Source organism: Aquila chrysaetos, chromosome 1, assembly GCF_900496995.4.
Source record: "Aquila chrysaetos chrysaetos chromosome 1, bAquChr1.4, whole genome shotgun sequence".
NCBI classification, from domain to species: Eukaryota; Metazoa; Chordata; class Aves; order Accipitriformes; family Accipitridae; genus Aquila; species Aquila chrysaetos.
Window position 1 is genome coordinate 40,274,067 of NC_044004.1, and position 20,032 is coordinate 40,294,098.

The window sequence follows — 20,032 nt, forward strand, 5'->3', positions numbered from 1 at the left end:
AATCTGCTAGCAATATGTTACCAGCCTTATTTCTTCTCTGAATTTCGTTACGTTATTTCTCTTCTAAAATATGGAATGCATCCCTCTCCTTTACTGGTTTCCTCTTGCTTTGAGTGGCTTGCAGGAGACTGTTCTTTTAATCTCCAGAATGTCTTTTGTCACACTGCACCTGTGTGCTCTTAAGATTCTTTGGTCTGAGTACAAAAAAGCCCTGGCTCTTTTCTGTACTCCTGACACAGCCTGTCTATCTGTTGTCCCAAAACAAAAACGGGACCTTACAGACCACTTTCACTACAATCTCTACTGGCATCAGAGTTCAAATGCAGTTTCCCAAGTCTCTGATCTTTGTGATAGTAATATTTATTGTCCTTACAATCCAGTTTTGAGAACCATGTAGAATATGTCTATGTTATTACACAAAAAGAAAAAAATACATAGTTTCCAAAACCAATTCCTCTCCACTTCAGCTAGCACAAGGATTCTAAAGATACAAAACTACAGATGCTATAGACAAAACTGTAACAAATTTCATTTTCCTAACTGAATTTTTTTAGTACTTTTAATTGTTTTGGTGGGTTTGGGGGGAAAAGGATAGGCCAGAGTCCTAGAAGGAGCCCTTCACTAATACCTGTGCTCCTTCCTTCACTGTTATTATCCCTCATAGTTTCTCTCCTCATTCTCTCGCACTGGGAATATTCAGTTAACCAGTGAGGTGGCAAGGTTGGTATTAAAACAGTGAGCCTGTACTACTAGCTTTGTCTCCATCCTGTGAAATGTCACTCCAACCTGGAGATTAAAAACGCAGAAGAAAATGGCAAATAATTCTCACATTTAATATGGAGTTTGCATTCTTGACAGAGGTGTGGAGAGGAGGTCCCCGTTATGCAATTACTACACAAAGCGTAGATTTTCTGTTTTAATGAAACGTGCTAAGTGCAATGACTTTTGAAAATTATTTACTGCCCAGATGCTAATGTGTGCTCTTTAGTGTTCCAGGTGTATTTTGGTGTATTCAACATAGCTTAATAATAAAAGTGAACTAATTTCAGCTGAGGGGCGTGGTGAGAGGAAGACAGCAGCACAGGGACTGATCAGTCAAGCTACGTTATTCTAACCAGTAAATTTTTTGGTATTTTAATGCAATTTCTGACTATATTCTGTTTAAAAATTTACCTTTCTTTCAATTCTGTTCTTAAGTAGATTTTATATATTCTAGGTAAACGCTACAACAATTGATGGAGTGACACCTTTATTTAATGCATGTTCAAGAGGCAGTGCGGCATGTGCTGAGCTCCTGTTAGAGTATGGTGCCAAAGCTCAGTGGGAGTCCTGTCTTCCATCACCAACTCATGAAGCAGCCAGCAGAGGTAAGAAATTACCTACTGAACAAACATGGAGCAGTTCACGAATGTCTCAATAATAGTGTTAAGAAATGTGTCTAGTTTTGTCTATGAGACAGCTTACTGAAGTCAAGCAAACTCTGTCGTGCTTTGTACTGACAGGTCACAGTGAATGTCTGGAGGTACTGATATCCTGGGGTATAGATGTTGACCAAGATCTTCCTCATTTAGGAACACCTCTGTATGTAGCATGTGTTTCACAGCAGATCCATTGTATTCGAAAGCTTCTTTATGCAGGTATGTCATGATTTAAATAAAAATATTACTAGTTTGTAAAATAAGCATACTGTACTCACCTTTGAAGTGAGCTGTGCTCAATCAATGAAACTAGAACCCTTGTTTGCAGGGCACTACTTCTAAGTTTATTCTGTGATGCTTGTTTTCTTATAACAACTTACTGTGTCTTTCATTTTTTTGTGGCATAGCAAGCATATGAGGGGAAAAAGGAAGTAAGGCCAATAAGAATGGATGTTCAAAATTTTTAGCACCTACTACAGCTTTGTAGATGTTCATTTTCTGTATGAAAAACAAAGGTAAAAAATCAGGTTTGAGAAAGGAATTTTATATAGTAATCATTCACCTTTCAACAGAACTATTTTAGCAATGTAGTCCCACCCTTTTTAATTCTTCAGCATGTTCTGATTTATCTTTTTACAAGGCATAGAGGCTGAGTTGCAGAGAGAAGAGGTAAGGTAAAAGGCATTTGATCCTAAATTTCACATTATTTATTTGATCAATGGGAAAGAGATGTTGGAGGCTCACTCTGTGTCAGCAGAAGTCCAGGGACACAATCGGCATAGCTAATTTGTTATGTTACAGGTAATGACATACAGGGCTTTTGTGTCCTGCAGCATAATGAATGAAAATATATATATGAATAATTATAGACTTGCCATCATTGCACTGGCATTGTTTTTCTAGTTAATTGCAGGTTATTTAGAACATAAGCAAGCAGTTAAATTGTTTCTCATTAAGTCAGTCTCCTTGTGTGATTAACTATCCCATGTCATGATTTTTATGTTTAAGAACTGCAGAAGTATAATTAGCATATTTGGGGATTCAAATACTACCATACGTTAAAAACAGTAACAGAAGGGCATATTCTGCATTTGTTGGTGCCCTGAAGTAGAAAAGGGTATGTAAATTGAGAATATAAGTAACTACTTATGTCAGCCTGATTTTTTTCATATTTTATCAGTTTATGAGCATATATTAGAAGTTGAAAAGCAGTAAACAATGAAATAGGCAAGAGAATGATACTGTGGAAGTATTCTCAAATTGTTAATACTGAGAACAGTGAGCTATTCAGACTTCAAATTGAATTGCTAGGCCTGTGATATTATTAAATTATTTTATTCAAATGGGAATTAAAAAGGCAAAAATTGTTGACTCAGGGAGAAAAGTTGGTACACAAGCTAATTTTTGGTCTCACAAGATCAGTAAAGCTCTCTTAAGAAGTCTGGGTTTTTCTTCTATTAGAATAGTCTAGAAAACTGTCGAGGCAAACCCAGTTTTAGGGGGACTAATAGCTTGCCTATAAGGGAAATTCTTCCATACTAACTAGCTTTGTTTAAATCTTGTATGGGTAATTTTTTTCTTGAATATGAATGCATTATTGCAAATTAATTTAGTCCATTTTAATTTAAAATAAATTAGCAGTTCCTTATTAGTACAAAAGTGTAATAATTAGAATTCTGTGGATTGAGAGAATTAATGGTTTGGAGTTTTTTCCCTATTAGCTTTCTTGACTGTGTACCCCACCTTAATTAAAATTAAGTCCTTTATAGAAAAATCCTTGATAAAGGTTGGATTGGATGGGAATCTATTTCAACCCTTTGCCAGCTTCAACACATGAAAAACTATAAAGCGTCCAAGTTAGATTCCTTCTTGAGTTAGTGTACTTACAAAAATATAAATACTAAACTTCAGTTTAATGATTCTTTTTAAAGACATAAGGAAAGTGTATTTTTATGTAGTGCAAATTTTCTTAAACAGGTACAAAATATACCTTTTCTTATAATTAGGGCAACAATGATGCTTACATGACCTAATTTGATTTTTCTTTTCCTTCTTTTTATAAAGTATTTTCCTTTAAAATCTAGTTGTGCTTTGGTAATAAAACCTAGGGTAAGCGTATGGGTTCAGAAAAAACCACTGATATGATTAGCTATAGTGCCATGCAATAAACTTAATAAAGTGGCTAAATTCACTGTGGCATTCTAGGACAGTGGGGTTTTTTTGTTTGTTTTGTAACGTCATCTTTACTCAATGACAATTTTAATTAGTCTCTTCTTACGTCTCTTTATGTGCATCTATCCACCAGGTGCCAATGTGCAGAAAGGAAAGCATTTGGAAACTCCACTCCATGCTGCTGCCCAGCATTCTAGTACAGAGATCGTAAACTTACTCCTTGAATTTGGGGCAGACATAAATGCCAAAAATACAGATTTTGAGAGGCCTGTTGATTTAGCAGCTCCAAGCAGTTTAGTGGAGAGACTGCTGCTCCTCCATGAAGGTAAGTTTTACGTGTGTGTTTTTGCAACTATAACTTGTATTCTTAAAAAAAACCCAAAAAACAAACAAACCCAAACCACCCTTCCCTCCGACCCCCAAAACCCAACAGCCCAAACAACCCATGTTATAGAAGCTACCATTGTGCTTTATGAAATGAATATATTAACATTCAGTGAATTCCTTTCTAAATATAAAAATACCCAGTAATATTTAGTCTCATGCCAGAGCCTGTTGACCAGGCTGCATCAGGATTTATACAAGCTGAAAAAGTATCATCTTATATTTATTGGGTGTTTAAACAATTAGACATTAAAGCTACATTTTTATTGGCTGTTACAGACCTTGTTAAAAAGAAACAGAATATTTCAGATTAAAAATACATTTAGTTTTGGGCAGCTGTCCCAATATTTTTAAAACTATATTTTTAAGTGCATATAAAGCACTTTATTTGTTTATAGGCAAAAAGTATAATAAATTTCATTTTCTAAATTTTCTTTACTGAATTATAAGTACCTGAGAAATAGGAGTTGACGCTTTCAAGAGTCCCTTAAAATTCTTAAAGGTCTGTTGAGAGAGAGAGAGGGATAGAGAGAAAGAGAGAGAATATCCCAAAGGGAACTGGATTCGTTCAGACTGACCTATGTACAGCGTAAAAATAAGCCACAAGACAAAGGTGGGAAGTAAGCAGAGGCACTATTGCAATAACTGTGAGCATCTCTTTAGAGGTGAACTGACAAGTAGCATTGATTAATGTTTTCTTCCGGAAAACATCTCTGTAGTCTGAATGCTGATTAAAAAACCCTCTAAAAATGGTTGGTTATCACAAAATCACCAAGGCTAGTAGGATTTTTAAAAGCCACAGCAAAGACATCAAAAAAAAAAAAAAAAAAAGAATTGGCATGAAACGCGTATGGTTTTATTGCCCAGAGAAACACAGCAATGTGTCCATTTTGAGGGAGTGGGGAGGTGTAGAGGGACAAAGGCATTATCATGAGCTAGTAAGACCACTAAACATGGTCCAGGATCTTGGGGTATTTTGCCTGCTTATTGTTGTTGCAGTGATGCATTGGTAATGCAGCTTCTAGTGCTGTAGCATGTATTTCACCTGTTGTATGAATATAAAAATAATAAAATCCTGCAGTTTTTAAAGTTGTTGATATCAGTTATTTTCTGGGAGCAGGTTTTTATTTTAAAAACACAAATTATTTGCTGATCCGAGCTTGGTTTTTTGAGTATTTCCCTGATTAATAATAAGGTTTCAGCAGCCCGTCTTTATCTTTGAGGGCAAAAACATGATGAAGGAAAAGGACAAATTTGCAAAATGTGAACTTTTTTTTTTTTAGAAATCCCATTATTGTGCAAGACTGTTGTAAAACAAAGTACTGGCTTTTATAGTTGTATAATTAAACTCCTTTCTTTTTTGTTTGCAGCCACACCATCTTCTCTTTGTCAGCTCTGCCGACTATGTATCCGAAATTACATAGGAAGAGCTAGACTGCATCTTGTCCCACAACTCCAGCTGCCAACAATACTGAAGAATTTCTTACAGTATAGATAACATAGTAATTAACCTTTAGAAACTTGAATAACAAGTACTTTTTCTTCTTTCTGTTTATTGTACGTTTTATCTAAAGAACTGCTGGGCGGAAGAAAAGCCTTTTGCATATTACTTAAAAAAAATATATATCTTTGACACCTGGTGTTGGTATATAATAATAATTGGGAGCCATTCAGCAACTGGTACCAAGGTGCTAATAAGGCTGAATTGAATTAGTGTGCTGATACTCTGGGAAATGATTGTATAGCTTTAGCTTAACACTTACTAAATAGCTTTAGTGCTGTTAATTTTAATTGTATTTATACTTTTAAAATCTGTTTGACACACCTGAACCACAAAGAGTTTCTTCATTATTATTTGTTAAGTTTGTCCATTTAGAGTCATTATTTTATGTGTTTTTAAATTTCTATTTTTTGTGTACCTAAAAATACTTGGTGATGGGTGCACTATATACATTGGTAAAAATAAAGCAAATAGTTGTCCGTTTTTCTTCTTTTTCTTTATATAGACAATTCATTAATGGCAGTGAGAAACTTCCGTTATTCTTCCTCACTGCCTGTGCTGTGAATTGGAATTATGCTGCTGTGAACATAATCACAATTTTTTCAGCCATGCACAGTTTATAGAGTCTCTGTTTATTAGTACAGTTAGTAACTTCAAAAATTCCAGAGGAATATTCCTCAAAAAGCCTTTACGCTGACATACTTTTGATCTCCTCTTGTAAAACAGAATTATCTGGGCCCTTTCCTTATCTTTTCATAACAATGCTGTATCACACTCATGGGCATATTGAATAATGATTTGCCTCTGAGAAAGGCATATATTATTGTATATTATCTGTGAGGGTTCTGAAGGCATATCATGGAGATGTGGATACTGAATCTTCAACCTCAAGTTCAGGAGGTGGATACAAGGCTCCAGAAAGAAATACATCAGTTCCCTGTATCAGGACAGGTATCACTCTGAAAATGACCTTATTTCTCTTGCTGTCTGGTTTATAAACAGTTACCCAGCTCCAAAAATCATGTTACAGAATCCCGGAATGCTCTAGCAGGCATTTCTGTGATCAGGTTGAAATTTTGTTGTTCAACTCTCTAGCCAGAGAAGGAATGCTGACACCCCCAAGAGACATTAGAAAACCCAAAGGATTTCTGCCTCGCTCATGCCCTTGCCTGTGGATGATTGCCAGTCATGTCAAAAAAGGTGATCTTCCTTGAAATACAGTGCTCCTTCTCTCGGTCTTTTCATTTGGTCTTCCTTTGAGAACAGGACACTTCCCCAGTGACTGATACTCAATTCCTGCAAACCAAAGCATAAGACACCTGCAAATTTACCCCTTGCCCTTGGTGATTCACCTTCTTCCACTCCTTTTCAGTAACTCTGTATGTATGTTCCTACTGGAAAGATCCTAAGTGAGGAACTGGCTACAGAGGAGGTTTTCACATAGAAGAATGCTTACTCAGTTGCTAAATTGTATCGTAACAAAATGCAGTTCTCTGACACTTGCCCTTGTTAAAAGTAATCTTAATTTGCTTCTGTTCCCTGCAAAAACTCTAGTGAGGGCCTCTTCTGGAGTCCCTGTAAAGCATAAGTCAGATGCAAGTAAGAGGAACTGCTTAGGAGTCCATAATGCAAATAGTCTGTAATGGAGCAAGTTGGGTGGTTTTGGTTTTCATCCAGAAACTAGTAATTTGTGTTTTTATGTACAATATGTTTTTATGTACAATACCATTACTGTGTATTACTTCAAGAAACAAGGAAGTGCCAAGCCAACCATGGCACTGTTGACCTTTTCTATGTAGAATGAGATCATTTAGACCCTCACCTTCAGGTGTATGTGGGGCTTTTCAAGTTTGACTCAGGAAAAATGTCAAAAAAAAAAAAGCTCTCGTGTTCTATACAATAAGATCAGTTTTCAGCAAGCACATCTCTTCTGCAAAACACCTGTTTGATACAAAACTAGATGATGTTAGAAGTTTTGCTGTGAGTCACAAGAGAGTCCAAGCCGTCTCATTACAAATAGGTATGTTCATGCTCCCATGGCATTTGCAATGTCTGTTCCCACCATTCCCACTGCTCCTTGCCATCATCCGAAGAGCAAACAAGACCCTCTTAAGAGTTTACAGGTATTTGGTACTACTTTCTCTGTAATTCTATGGAATGGTAGACTAGCAGGAAGAGTAATCCAGAACTAGCTTATTATGACTTCAATCTCAGGCACTATGCAGTTCTCAACATAATCTTTAATCTTTTGCTACCAGATAACTATATGAAAATAGAGTCACTTTGGCAAGCTGAGCCAAGTTGGATGGGCATCACTTCTGTTACTATGTAACAGGAACAAACAAAATAGGGACTGGATGTTGTTGCCCTGGCAGGACTATCTGTGTACGGGAAGAGGTCTCTGGCAGATCAGACCATGCTAATGCCACATACCAGAAATACATAGCAACGAAATACCTGACATTAGTGTTTGGTAAAATTCTTTCCAAAAAAATGATCCCTTGTTTAGCCAGAAATGAAAGGAAACAGGCTTGTTATTCTCATTACGTGGGGGCCCCATTACCGTGGGGCTCTGATGGGTTGGATTCTTAGTATGAAATAAATGTTGAGTAATGTATCGAAGTATTAGGAACCGGGAAATGCAACAAACATTGAACCATGTCAGAGCACTGTCAAAAGACTACTATGGCACACCCAAGTTTAGAAGGAGCCTTCTTTACTGGCTGAAGTATCTCTTACTGTATGAATGATTATACCAGCAAAAGAGTATCATAAGGCATTTTCAGAAAACAAACAAACAAAAAAAACCCCAAAAAAACCAAACAACAAACCCAAAACCAAAAAAAAAAAAAAACCCAAAACCGTAGTGTGATATCTCAATTCTGCAAGGGAATCCAACTGTGAAATCCTGCAGGCGTGCTGAAAAAGCACCTCGAGGCAGACGAACGGTGCCGCACTGGCGTCTCGGAAGACGCCGGGAATACCGGACTTGCCGTGCCTTTACCGCCGGGGCTGCCCCCGCGCCGCTCCCGCCCGCCCCGAGGGGCCGCTGGACCCCGGCCCCGGCACCGCCCGCAGCCCCCACCGCCCGCCCCGCTACGGCCGTTGCCGGGAGGCGGCGAAGGGGCTCTCGGCGGCCAGCGCCGCTCTGCCCCGCCGTGGCTTCCCCGCAGCCGGGGCCGCCCCGCACCGCGCTCGGCTGGCTGCAGAGCCGCGAACTCTCTCCCGCTGCCCCGGGCGCTACCGCAGGTGCGCCGGGCCGGGCCGGGCCGGGCCGGGCCGGGGGGCGGGAGCGGGAGCCGGCGCCCCCTTGTGCTGCCTCGGCCGGGACCTCTCCCCCGGGCACCTGCCGGGGAGAGCCTGCCGCGCTACGAGCCCGCCGGACACCCAGGGCCGCGCCTGCGGGACGGGGGAGCTCCCGGCCCGCCGAGCTCGGCAGCCGGTCCCGGCCGCGGCTGGCGAGGGCCCCGCGGCGGCGGCGGCGGGGCTGGGCGCGGACCGGCCGTTCGGGCGGCCCTTGGGGCGGGGGCGGGCGTGCCGGCCTAAATTCTGTCATTTTGAGTTCCCGCTCCACGAGGCTGAGGTGTATAAAACGTAAACACCGAGGCTGCGCCGTTGCTTTCGGCAATATTTGGCTTGGTTTTGTATTTGTGCAAATTAGGTCTTAGTACTGAAAGCCTCTCTGGGTGAATTAAAGGGGTTTGGGTAGCAACAAGAAATCTCAGTTTGGATACCAAAACTGCACAGGCATCTTCTTTGCACCTGCTCACGCCTAAAACTTTTTTTCCTGTTGCATAAAGTTGGGGTTTTTTTTTGCAAAACAGAAGCGGAACCTTGCCCGGGAGCTGATAGAGGGAACAATTCACTGTAAGCCAGGAGCCGCAGAGGCTCAGGTGCAGGACATCTACACGATGCTAACTAATAGAGGGTGAGTTGGTGATGCCTACAGGTGGTTTTGTCGGCTTTTGTCACTAGCACTGACCTATTGCTCGGTATCTTTAATATCATATCCTGATTCGGCAAGAACTAGCACAGTCATAAATGAAAAATGTGGTTTAAAGTGAAATTTGACTCTGGAAGAAGAGCTTGAGAAGCTTTAACTTTGCTGATGGTGCTCACAGGCCTGGATATCGACTGTTGTTTGATTCCCTTCAGCTTGACCAAATAGCTTTGGTCAAGCTATTTAAGATGATCGTATATTGGTTTCCCTGTTTTCAAAATGAAAGTAATTACATGTTATAGACCTGTAAAAACTAAATAACTACAAATGAGTGATTTTTTTAATGATGTATTAAATTCCTGAACACTTTTTTTTTTTTTTTTTTCCCTTCAGAATTAAAAAAACTTCAAGACAGGGAAGTTGATTTTACTGACTCCTATTACCAGGCACAGTTACCCATGGTCACCAGATCAACAGCTTCAAAGGCTATCAAGAGTAACATCAGGCTAACAGAAATAATGATGGAGCCTAGTATTAACTTAAATAGACAGAAGGTTAATGCCATCATTAATATGCACATGAGAATGCAAGAGAGGGAAGAGGATTGATGTGAGTGTTCTTGTTGTTGGTTTTTATTTTCTTAACAAGCAGAAGAGCAGGACCGGAGCTTGGGACAGCCATATTTTACCACAGCTACAGCGCTAAGTGTCAGAATGACAACTGAAGGCAGCGAGCAGCAGGCCTCCTTCGGCTGCCTTTTTGTCTTGCTTGCCTAAACGTGGTTGGGGAGTACCATTAGAACTGTAGAGGTGATTGATAACATGAATTGGGTCATACGTACAGTCTTCTGAATTTTTCCCAGTGTTTCATGATGTTTGATGACTGCTGTGTGGCTACATGCAACATTCCTTGGGTAGTGTATCAGTGTTATGCTACTGGGGTAAAATTTGAATTTAATAAATGGGACTTCCACGATTAACACATTATTGATAGATACTCCCCTCTGCTACTCCTTATTACTGACAAAAGCTGCTGAGTTCCTTAGCTCTTCTTGGCTGAATCATTATACCTATAGTAGAGACGGTATAACTTGTCACTGATACTCTTTGAAGAAATAAATGGCTCTGGTTTCAAGGGGATAGCAGTGGATGTTGTACAGTGTCCTTGTAGTCAAACTACCGAGACATAGGGTGGATAAGTGGTTGATGAGGTGGACGGAAAATTGCCTGGACTGTCGTATTCAAAGGGCTGTGACCAAAGGGTTGTAGATGATGTCTAGCTGATGGCCGGTTACAAATGATCTCCCTTAGGGATCATTTCTTGGGCCAGTATTGCTTAATGTCTTTAGTCATGACCTGGGACAATGGGACGGAGGACACACATAGCAAATAGAGGAGTGACTGACATGCTGGAGGTCCCTCCAGGTTCAGAGGGACTTCAGCAGGCTGGAGAAATGGGCTGACAGGACATGACCCTCAGCGAAGACAAAGCCCAGCACTGGTGCTGGAACAACCTGTGCACTGCTACAGGCTGCGGCCAGTTGGTTAGAAAGGACCTTTGTGGGAAAGGCTGTAGGGGTTCCTGATGGAGAACAAGTTGAACAGTGCCCTTGCAGCAGTGGGGGCCAGCAGCATCTTGGGCTGTGTTAGTTAGTAAGGGTGTAATATGCCAGCACTTTTGGGAGTGATTCTGATCTTCCTTATGGCATTTGTAAGACTGTACCTGGGGTACCGCGCTCAGTGTTGGACCACCCGGTATAAAACATACCGGAGCAAGTCCAGGAAGGGCCACCAAGGTGGTTAGTGGGCTGATGTACAAGGAGTGGCTGAGAGGATTGGGTTTGTTCAGCCTTAGGAAGAGCAGGGGAAGTGATAATGCAGTAGCTAATTATTTCCTTCTTCTGCTAATTAGGTTAATTTAACTTATGTGGATAATGTGTTAGGAATTGGATCAGTGATATTATCAGATGGCCTTCAAAAGTAAAAGGATATTTTCAAATCAATCAGTCTGAGTTTATATTCTATTCGTTTCAATGTTATTACTCCTCTCTTCTGTGAGACAAACTGTAAGACCTTTAAAAAACAAAATACTCCTCTATCAATCCAATCTTGCAAATGTTTGTACATGTATTGGTCTTACTGTAACCAGTTCAGATATTCTGAGGTCTAAAGAGATCATTAGCCTGTCTAGTTTGACCTTCTCTGTCTTGCAGGCCACTGCATTTCACTTGAATTATCTTACAGTCAACTTCCTAACCAGCATGTTAACTAAAGCGTGTCTTTTTTTCGTGATGCTCTGTCTCAATTAAAAGACATCAGGGCCATATCAATGTTTCCCAAATGAGATTGAGTTCTCTGGTTTGTTTCATTTTGGAGCCCTTTTCTGCACTCCTGTGGGCTCTCAGTGTACTTCTCAAAATGCTGGCACCAACATGGAACCTAACAGTCCTATCTCAGTCTCTTCTGTGCCACAGGCCAAGGTAAAAAAAACTCCCATTTTTTTAATGTACCATGTGTTCCATGTACTGGGACTGTACAAGTTCTTCCAGCTTGTTGATGTCAGTGGTAGTTGCAGGAGTAAATGAAGCATATGCAAACAGAATTTAGACATTGAACTTCAAGTCAGTCAGTCTTTTAGCTGCATCTTTAAAGAGAATAAAGTATACTGATTGACAGACATCAAATGAAAAATTTGTTCTGGATCATCAGAAGGATGTATATGATCACAGTTTGTCAGAGGTTGGTCTTTCTGCTTTTCTTCAATATTGGACCTACTTTGCCAAGTAAGATGTTTAACTAGAATGACTGAATGATTTTACTCTTCAAATAGTTAAAGTTGTTCAAATTCAACCTGTGGGGTTTCAAGACATACTGTGTAATCTCTCAACATCCTATTTCATGCTTATTTATGTGATCTTACATGTTATGCCCCCAAAATGCTGAAGCCCTCTCATTTTAGGTTTTTTTCAACATATGCAAAACGTTTGATTTGAAAAGAACATACAGTGCACTTTCACCATACAACCTGTTTAATGTTTCCCCTTCTCTTTAGGTTTTGGGGTTTTGGTTTGGTTTTTTTTTTTTTGGTGTAGTATTCATTTTATACAGCTGTCAAATCATCTGGGTGTCAGTCAAGGGGGGGGGGTAGTAACTGCAAATAAACTAGAAAACTGAACAACTAACTGATCAGATGCTTAACATGCTGCTGAAATGAACATCTTGAGATTTTTGCTTTAAAGGGCGGTTTAACATTAAACCAAATTTGGGACAACGTGCGGTTCACCATCTTTGTTGCTGCACACCCTCTGAGAACATAGCTCATATCCCAAAGGAAAAACTGTTTGCCACATCGTGTAAGTTTGTTTCTCACATCACGTAAGTCTTCGTTTTAATCTATTCAGATTGTAATGGTGTGTGGGTTTGGTTTACTTTTGCTATAAAGGCAACAAAGAGATTTTGTGTTTAAAATTTGAAGACATCAGATACAATGTCTTAGAAAACAGGAAGTTTGGAGGGGGTTTCCAGTATTTTTTATTTTTAATGTAAAATTGCTTTAGGCTTTTCCCTGGCATGGCACCTGTAGAAATTATTCAAAAGTGTTATTGTAATATTCAAAAGTGCTTCTATTGCCTTCCTCGGAGCTTTGGTTTATTCTGGATACTTTCACCATACTGAAATGAGTTTTCCTCCCTCCAGTTATGTAATGGAGATCTTCATTTTGTTGATGAATGTGTGACTGGGCAGCTGCTCCAGTCCTTACTTAAGCAATAATTCCCACAGCCCTGACAGACATCTTGACCGTGTAGGGAACCGTAGGATAAGGTGCAGGAAAAGTGGGACACAAATAGTCAGCACTGTAGCAAGTCAGCGTCCTGTTTGTAGGCATCCTGCTGAACCACACCATGGCCCGACCCACATAGACGCCAACGTGTTTGGCTGGTTTGGACGCTGGTAGCAATAATCCCAAACTCTGATCAATTTTCAGGTTCTTTGTATGTATTTTTCCCTTTTCCCACCAACAATAGTGTACAGTGGTTCAAATAACCATACCCTGAGAAGATGGCAGTGCTTTGGCTTTATGTATATATAGGGCTAAAATGCTACTTTCATCGGGAAAGATGAAGCCTTCTTTCACTGTTTAACTATAAAATTGTACACTAAACAAACTAAAAGGTGATTAAAACAGCATTGTCACTTTTAAATTATGGAGTTTTAATAGTTTGAATCTTCAAAGCCACTGTTTCCTTTGATATAGTTTTCCAGTTGCGCCGCCCCACCATGCATCTAGATTCCTCAGAAAAAAGAGGCAAAACAGGTGTTCATGTTAAAGAAAACCAGGTGAAACAAGCTGACAGATCCTGTTACGAGGGATGCTTGGTACCTCCCTGGAGACCACTGCAAGGGTTACCCAGAGTGGAACACTGGAACACAAACCCCATTCTGATTACAGTAGTGTTGACTGCATAATCAACACGAAGAAATTTAAGTTTACTGTCTGTTAGGGAACAATTATTTTTTAAGCAAATAAATTGAAAACCTCTTTGAAATCACTGTATTCTATAAAATGCAGCTTTCATTATTATTTCTTAATTTCTGCAATACTGTAATTTACTCGTTTTTATAACATTGCCTTGCTTCCTTGTCAGCTTAATTTCTTCCTAGAGCTGGTTTATTATTAATTTTTCCTGACAGAAGTGTTACTGATACAACACTGGAAGCCACAAGGTATAATTGTTGTATGTGAAATATTCACTAAATTTGAAAGCATACTTCATGTCTTCCTATCTTGACCTATTGTGCAAATGCATACTGGTCTTCACAACTGCTTTTCTATATATATTCCCCACCCCGTGTTTTTGATAATTTTTAATCTAGAGCAAAGATGATTGTGGATTTCATTTCCTTCCTACATAAATGTGTAAGCTTCAAGTTTTAAAAAAAAAAAACAAACCACTAATGCCTATTCTGAAAAAGAGATCTAGACTCAGTAGTTCAGTTTTGTTTTCTGTGTAGAGAATGAAGGGAGTTTCTTGCATTAGTGTCATCTTAAATTGTTGCAATTCTGGATTTAAATGATTTTACCCAATGGAGATATTCAACACCATGGATTTAAAGCGTCATATCTCATTTTAAAGGCAGTCTTTGCAATGGGAAGAGTTTATAGCATGATAGAATTTTTTTTTTTAATTGTTTTGGAACCCACCTAGGAAAGTATCACATGTAACTGCAGTCTGTGAAGCTTATAAACATGTCAGTAATGTTGGTCAGATTCTTTCAACAGAACAATGACTTTGATTTTGTAGGGATAAAGTGCTGTTAAACTTAACTGAGATTTAATAGTATTGGAAAGCACTAGCTGTATAGCTTGATAAATTTCTTCATTCAAACAGAAATAGGACTTTTACAGAAGAGTCAAACAATCATCTGAAGACAAAGGATTCTTTAATATTAAGGGGAAGTATCTGTATTTGACTAGCTGTGCCAGACAATGAAGTCACACATTAGCAAACAATCTGAAATTATTTTTCAAAGTGATGATTCTATAGTTTGACAGTTGCAACCACAGTTGTAGCAGTAGACAAAATTACAACCTTCTCTGCATGTTCCCCTCACTCACCACATGGGGTACAATCACCTTGTAGAAAATGCAACCTCATTTTATTCACAATGACCGTTACCTGATGGATTCCCGATATAAAATGTGCCCTTTGACTTAATTTCTGTATTTCAGCAATGAAAGAGTTCTTAACCCTCACTCCCTAATACAAAGAGGGAGTAGATTTATCTAAGATTCCATGTTAAGGCACAGTTTATGTTCAACAAATTGATGCAGTTATACTACATATTGTAAGATATTTAAAGTGTGAAATATCGTTAAAAATCCTTAGGACGCAACAAAAGATTTTAAATAGAGTGGCAGTTGAGTCAATCCTTCAGATCACAATCATCAGTCATGGGGCTGCATGTTCAGTTCTTACCTTTGCTCTCCAACTCTGTATTAACAACTTTTACATAGAAGGTTGTACAATTTACGTGCTAAAAGATAGCTAGCCTTTCATTTGACAGAAGCAACATATTGGATACTGACTGCTGGAAAATTCTTTCAAAAACTATGAATTTTTATTTCTGAAATCCAACTCTTATTCCCCAAGCTCCACAGGGTTAAACAAAAGAAAACATTTTCCAAACAATACCTGCAAAAAGTAAAACATTCTGTTCCAGCATCCAAGTATGTACAAAAATGTTTTTGTATAGGTTACAAAACAGCTAAGCTTCCACCCCCATATATTCTTACACCAGAAACCCTGTAATAATACTCTAGAACATTGACAGAATGAAATTTTAACTTTTAAAAGAGAGGGAAAACAGGAATTTTTTATTTCTAATCTCCATCCCACCTTTCCAGCATGGTGGCATTGTTATTTCTACTTAAATGAGGGCATTGCTTACATATATATTGAGGATTTTCTTCGATTGGGTCTGCTAAAAGAGACCTTGTGTTATTTCCAGTTTTACAACAGTTTCTCTAGAAATAGTTCTGCCAATTTTTAATTGCAATTTCTATACATTTTATGTAACTATCAGGATTTTAAAATTTATTTTAAAGCAGCAGCAAAAAACGTTAACAAGAGATAAAGTAGATTTCTGCTTGTGTGCCATCAATTAAGCTAACAAAGAATATTATAACTAAGGCATCTTTTCTACAGGTAAGTAATTCTGATAATAATTATTCTTATTAATAATTCTTATAAAGTATAAGATTTGCCTTATGATTAAATTCCATACTATACACAGCTTTAAAATTTAAATATTTGTAGTATTCTATTACCATAATTTTCTTTTCATTTGAGCACAGCTTTAGTAAATAAAAATATATGCACAAGTATTTACTTCTGGTCTGTCATACTATAGGTATATTTGTAACTAATACAAAATGTAAAAAGAAAACAAGTATTTTAAATGTACATGACATATTTAAATAACTTCAATACATTTGCTGTCTGTTCCTTATAAACCCTTTGTTGTTTTTTTTAAAAAAAAAAAGTTTTATAAATACATTTTAGCTTCCAGTGAAAGTATAAGGGGGACAGTTGCCAAAGATGAACTTATTAGAAAATAAAATTTTTTAATCTAGATATTCAAATCTATCTAAACAAACATTAGCAAACAGCTTTGTACTGCTATTAAAGCACAATAACTAATGGATGAAAAAAATCATCTGAGCACTTTTTAAATTTTACTTTTGCTATAGAATCCTGTAAAAAATTAGTTAAAATTAAAAAGGGGGACACAATGCATGAAACAGCTGCAGGATTCCAGTCATTCTAAAAACAGGTTGCAGTGACTATCAATAAAGTCATTCTATTACTATATATTTGAAAGTGTGTTTGTGGATTTCACAGTTTGTTATCAGTATTTTGATAACGTGCATATAGTTGCTTACTTCCTTTACAAGGCATCTGTTTACACAGAGTTGACTGAAATATGTCTATTGTCTGACAACACTATTCTTACTTAAAAAAAAAAAAAAAGACATGGCTGTCTATGAAGTTAGGACTTTTTTTTTTTCTTTGGATTCTCAAATAACTTTTTCTTTGGATTATCAACAAACATTTGTATAGAAATCCTTTTCTTATTATCATTTTACAAAGTCCAAGTAATCACCCTTCAGGAGGAGTCAACTGCCATCTTTCTGTCCTTTGACAATCAAGGTTAAATCAGTATTAATCCCCAGAGTGTTATTTTAAGCAGTACAAAGTACAGAGGAAAACACCTCATCAAAATGGGTTAAGTCGTATTCCTGTTCCTAGTGGTGAAAAAGGATTCACTTTGGCCCACATCAAAGCATCATTCAGTGAAATAGCAGATTTTCCATCTTCAAGGAAGAACACTGGACCCTGTACAGCAAAAATGTTTGGGGAAAGAAAGAAAAAGGAAGTACGCATGTATTGTGTAAAGGCTATCACAGCAGAAAGCACATTTTGTTTTATCTGAGAGCACGAAAACCTGATTTACAACTATCATCTACGTTCGTGCAAAAATTGTACCCCACCAACTTAAAGCTTTGATAATAGTTACACACTATAAATTGAGTGAACTTGTTATGTTCCAAAATGTGGAGACCCAACATTTCATAATCCTTAAATTTATAGTTTGATTTTTAATAATTGTAGTATTTTATATGTTTGTCAATTAATCCAAAGTTAAATTTAGCCTGAATTAGAAACTGAGGCAACAAGTTTTTTCCTTCAGAATATTGTACATATTTCATTGTGTCTCTGTCATTATCTGTGCTGATCTGCATGTTCCCCCATCTACAAAAAACCCAATATAATGCCTCCATGAATTCTTTGAAAACATGGAGCCTACATGCAGTCTACAGAACAATTTCAAATGTTCACTATGAAAAGGATAAAAATACTAGTTTATCTGGTGGAGGAAGAGCTATTTTTGCCAATCTCTTCATTTGACAAAATATGGTCTTGAAGCTGCAATTCAGTTTAAGTGCCTTCTTAAGAGTTCTGCTCTCTGAACTTGCTACTTAAAACTTGTGAACCCACGCAGTTAGGCTACTATACCTTAGTATTAACTAAATGATTTGTGAGCTGATCTGCACGCCTAAAGCAATGACTCCTAATGTTCACTAATCCAGAAATAAGGATATTGTATATGACGAACTGGTGGCACCATATTTGTTATTCTTGTTGAATGGATTATAACAATGGCAGCTTTACATGGCAGTTAGCAAATGTTGAGAGTATAGCCATAGCCAGAGACCATTGGTCTAATGTGGAAGCATTGGCAGCAAGGTTTTTTTAGACTTGACAGTGTGCAGTTGTGAATTTTGTTTACCTCAGAAATCCCACTAGCATTTTGCAATCTCCACTTTCTACACAAAACTACCTCTCTTTATCTCTGAACAACCCTGTTACTCTTTGGGCTGGCATCTTGCACTAGACAGAGGAAACAGACTCAGTCTCATACAAGAGAGTAAATTCACCCTGAGGCTCTGTCTGGAGACAGGAGCCTGAGAGTTGTGTTTTCAGGCTCTGTCAATTTTCCCTTTATGGAAATAACAACATATACCAAAGAGGTGTTATAAGGACTAGTATGTTTTCATCATAAAGCTCTATGCGAGTGATGAATAAATATATTTGAACATTTAGTCTTCTAATATCTTCTTTAATCATGAATTACAAGTTTTATAGTATGCATTTCCATAATGATAAATACTAATAACAGAATAATGTTAGTATGTGATTGAAGAGAAATAATTTCCTGGTTTTTATTCAAGCTGTGGTGAGGTAGTAGGCAGTAAGTTACATGCACTTTAGACAGAACATTTGGCAAAGGAAATCTGTCTTTCCTATGGAAATTAAAAATTTTGGATTGGGAAACAGGGCAATTATTTGATTGGACAATTCTTTATATAGCCTTTTTTATATAGCAGATGTCAGCACTTATTCTCTTTAACTTCTGCTCCTGTGACAACAGGGAAAACATTTTTCCTCCCAAATGATGGGAGGGACCTTAGATTTACTGTAGCCTCACAACTAGTCAATGCTATCACCAAGCAATAAACACCTCACCTCACTGAAACCATACCTGTATCCTTAGCCCTGTCAAACAAGAGATGTGAACATCTGAATGACTAGGAAGATTTGATCCAGTGACATAATCTGGCCCAACCAGTCCTTTCAGAGGCTCCTCTTGTATTCGTGATACAAGTATTGAATACACCGTTCTCTGCAATTCAGATGGCGGGGTGCATGGCAATTCATCGGTAGGCCTATGAACCAAAGACACTTGTTTTTCAACTCTACATCTTAATTTGTGTTAGAAATTAAGAGCCACAAAGTATTCATTTTTTACATTCATATTCAGATTTTACAAAGGAAATAAATACTGTATTTACAACTAAACAGATACTAGTAGTCTCATTCATGGTAATTTTATATTTTTCCACCTACTTGTTTAATTGAGTACAAGCTCTCCATGCATCTAGTTCCTCAGAAAGCTGTTCAATTTTCAAAGGTACAGATACCTCCCGTCTCTTTAAAAGCTGACTGAAAAAGAATGCAAGTAATTAAAGTCCAAATTAATTCTAACAATGAATATTTTCTTAAAATAAAAACAAGGTAGACAGTAGTAATATAAAACTATTTTTGATTGGATATGGAAATAACTTTATGGAAATAAATTGATCCTTCACAATAATCACTATATTAAACCTTAGAAATATTAAATTACTAGATATAAAAGTATACCTTTTCATTTAAGTTTTATTTTAATTATCCCTATTTACACCTTATTTAAGCTTGTCTTTAAGTAGCTGTATTTTTTTTAATTTGAGGCCGTTCTATATTTTAAGGCTATATGCATTCTCATTTCTTAATAATGACAGCTTTACTAAAATTAAGGACCCATTTTGCCTATATTTAGTAGACATGATAAAAAATACAGTTAAAGTAAGACAGTTCAATACATGCTCTGGGACAGCCTTGTTTCACCTGATTTCTTGCAGAAAACAGTTTCAAAATCCTTGCAGTAGATGTATTTTTTATGTATCAAAATATAATACAAAGGACAGTTATTACCTGACCTAATTCAGCAAACT

The 20,032-nt window shown here is 37.7% G+C and overlaps 3 protein-coding genes across 12 annotated transcripts in view; 2 read left to right on the top strand and 1 right to left on the bottom strand.

Moving 5' to 3' along the window:
* The window catches only part of ASB5 (ankyrin repeat and SOCS box containing 5), a 39,492-nt gene extending 33,534 nt beyond the window's left edge, over nucleotides 1–5,958 (top strand). For all 4 annotated transcript variants that reach the window (XM_030029397.2, XM_030029406.2, XM_030029414.2 and 1 more), the window contains 4 exons: nucleotides 1,217–1,367; nucleotides 1,503–1,637; nucleotides 3,724–3,915; nucleotides 5,345–5,958. In XM_030029397.2, coding sequence (XP_029885257.1) covers nucleotides 1,217–1,367; nucleotides 1,503–1,637; nucleotides 3,724–3,915; nucleotides 5,345–5,472 — 606 coding nt within the window. In that variant the 3' untranslated portion in view covers nucleotides 5,473–5,958. The remainder of the gene's footprint in view (nucleotides 1–1,216; nucleotides 1,368–1,502; nucleotides 1,638–3,723; nucleotides 3,916–5,344) is intronic.
* A 1,553-nt stretch (nucleotides 5,959–7,511) lies between these two features.
* On the top strand, nucleotides 7,512–14,837 carry SPATA4 (spermatogenesis associated 4). The gene is given in 6 exon segments (XM_030020443.2): nucleotides 7,512–7,605; nucleotides 8,390–8,724; nucleotides 9,300–9,411; nucleotides 9,809–10,024; nucleotides 12,654–12,767; nucleotides 13,703–14,837. Coding segments are annotated over 6 exon segments (1,050 nt in total). The 3' UTR covers nucleotides 13,882–14,837.
* Nucleotides 14,838–14,839: 2 nt separating this feature from the next.
* The window catches only part of WDR17 (WD repeat domain 17), a 65,925-nt gene continuing 60,732 nt past the window's right edge, over nucleotides 14,840–20,032 (bottom strand). For 6 of the 7 annotated variants that reach the window (XM_030029367.1, XM_041122644.1, XM_030029338.1 and 3 more), the window contains 3 exons: nucleotides 19,386–19,481; nucleotides 19,021–19,204; nucleotides 14,840–17,312 (listed from right to left, as the gene is read on the bottom strand). In XM_030029367.1, coding sequence (XP_029885227.1) covers nucleotides 17,193–17,312; nucleotides 19,021–19,204; nucleotides 19,386–19,481 — 400 coding nt within the window. In that variant the 3' untranslated portion in view covers nucleotides 14,840–17,192. Of the gene's footprint in view, nucleotides 17,313–19,020; nucleotides 19,205–19,385; nucleotides 19,482–20,032 lie in introns of those variants that run through there. The other variant, XR_003925592.1, reaches the window with a different exon arrangement.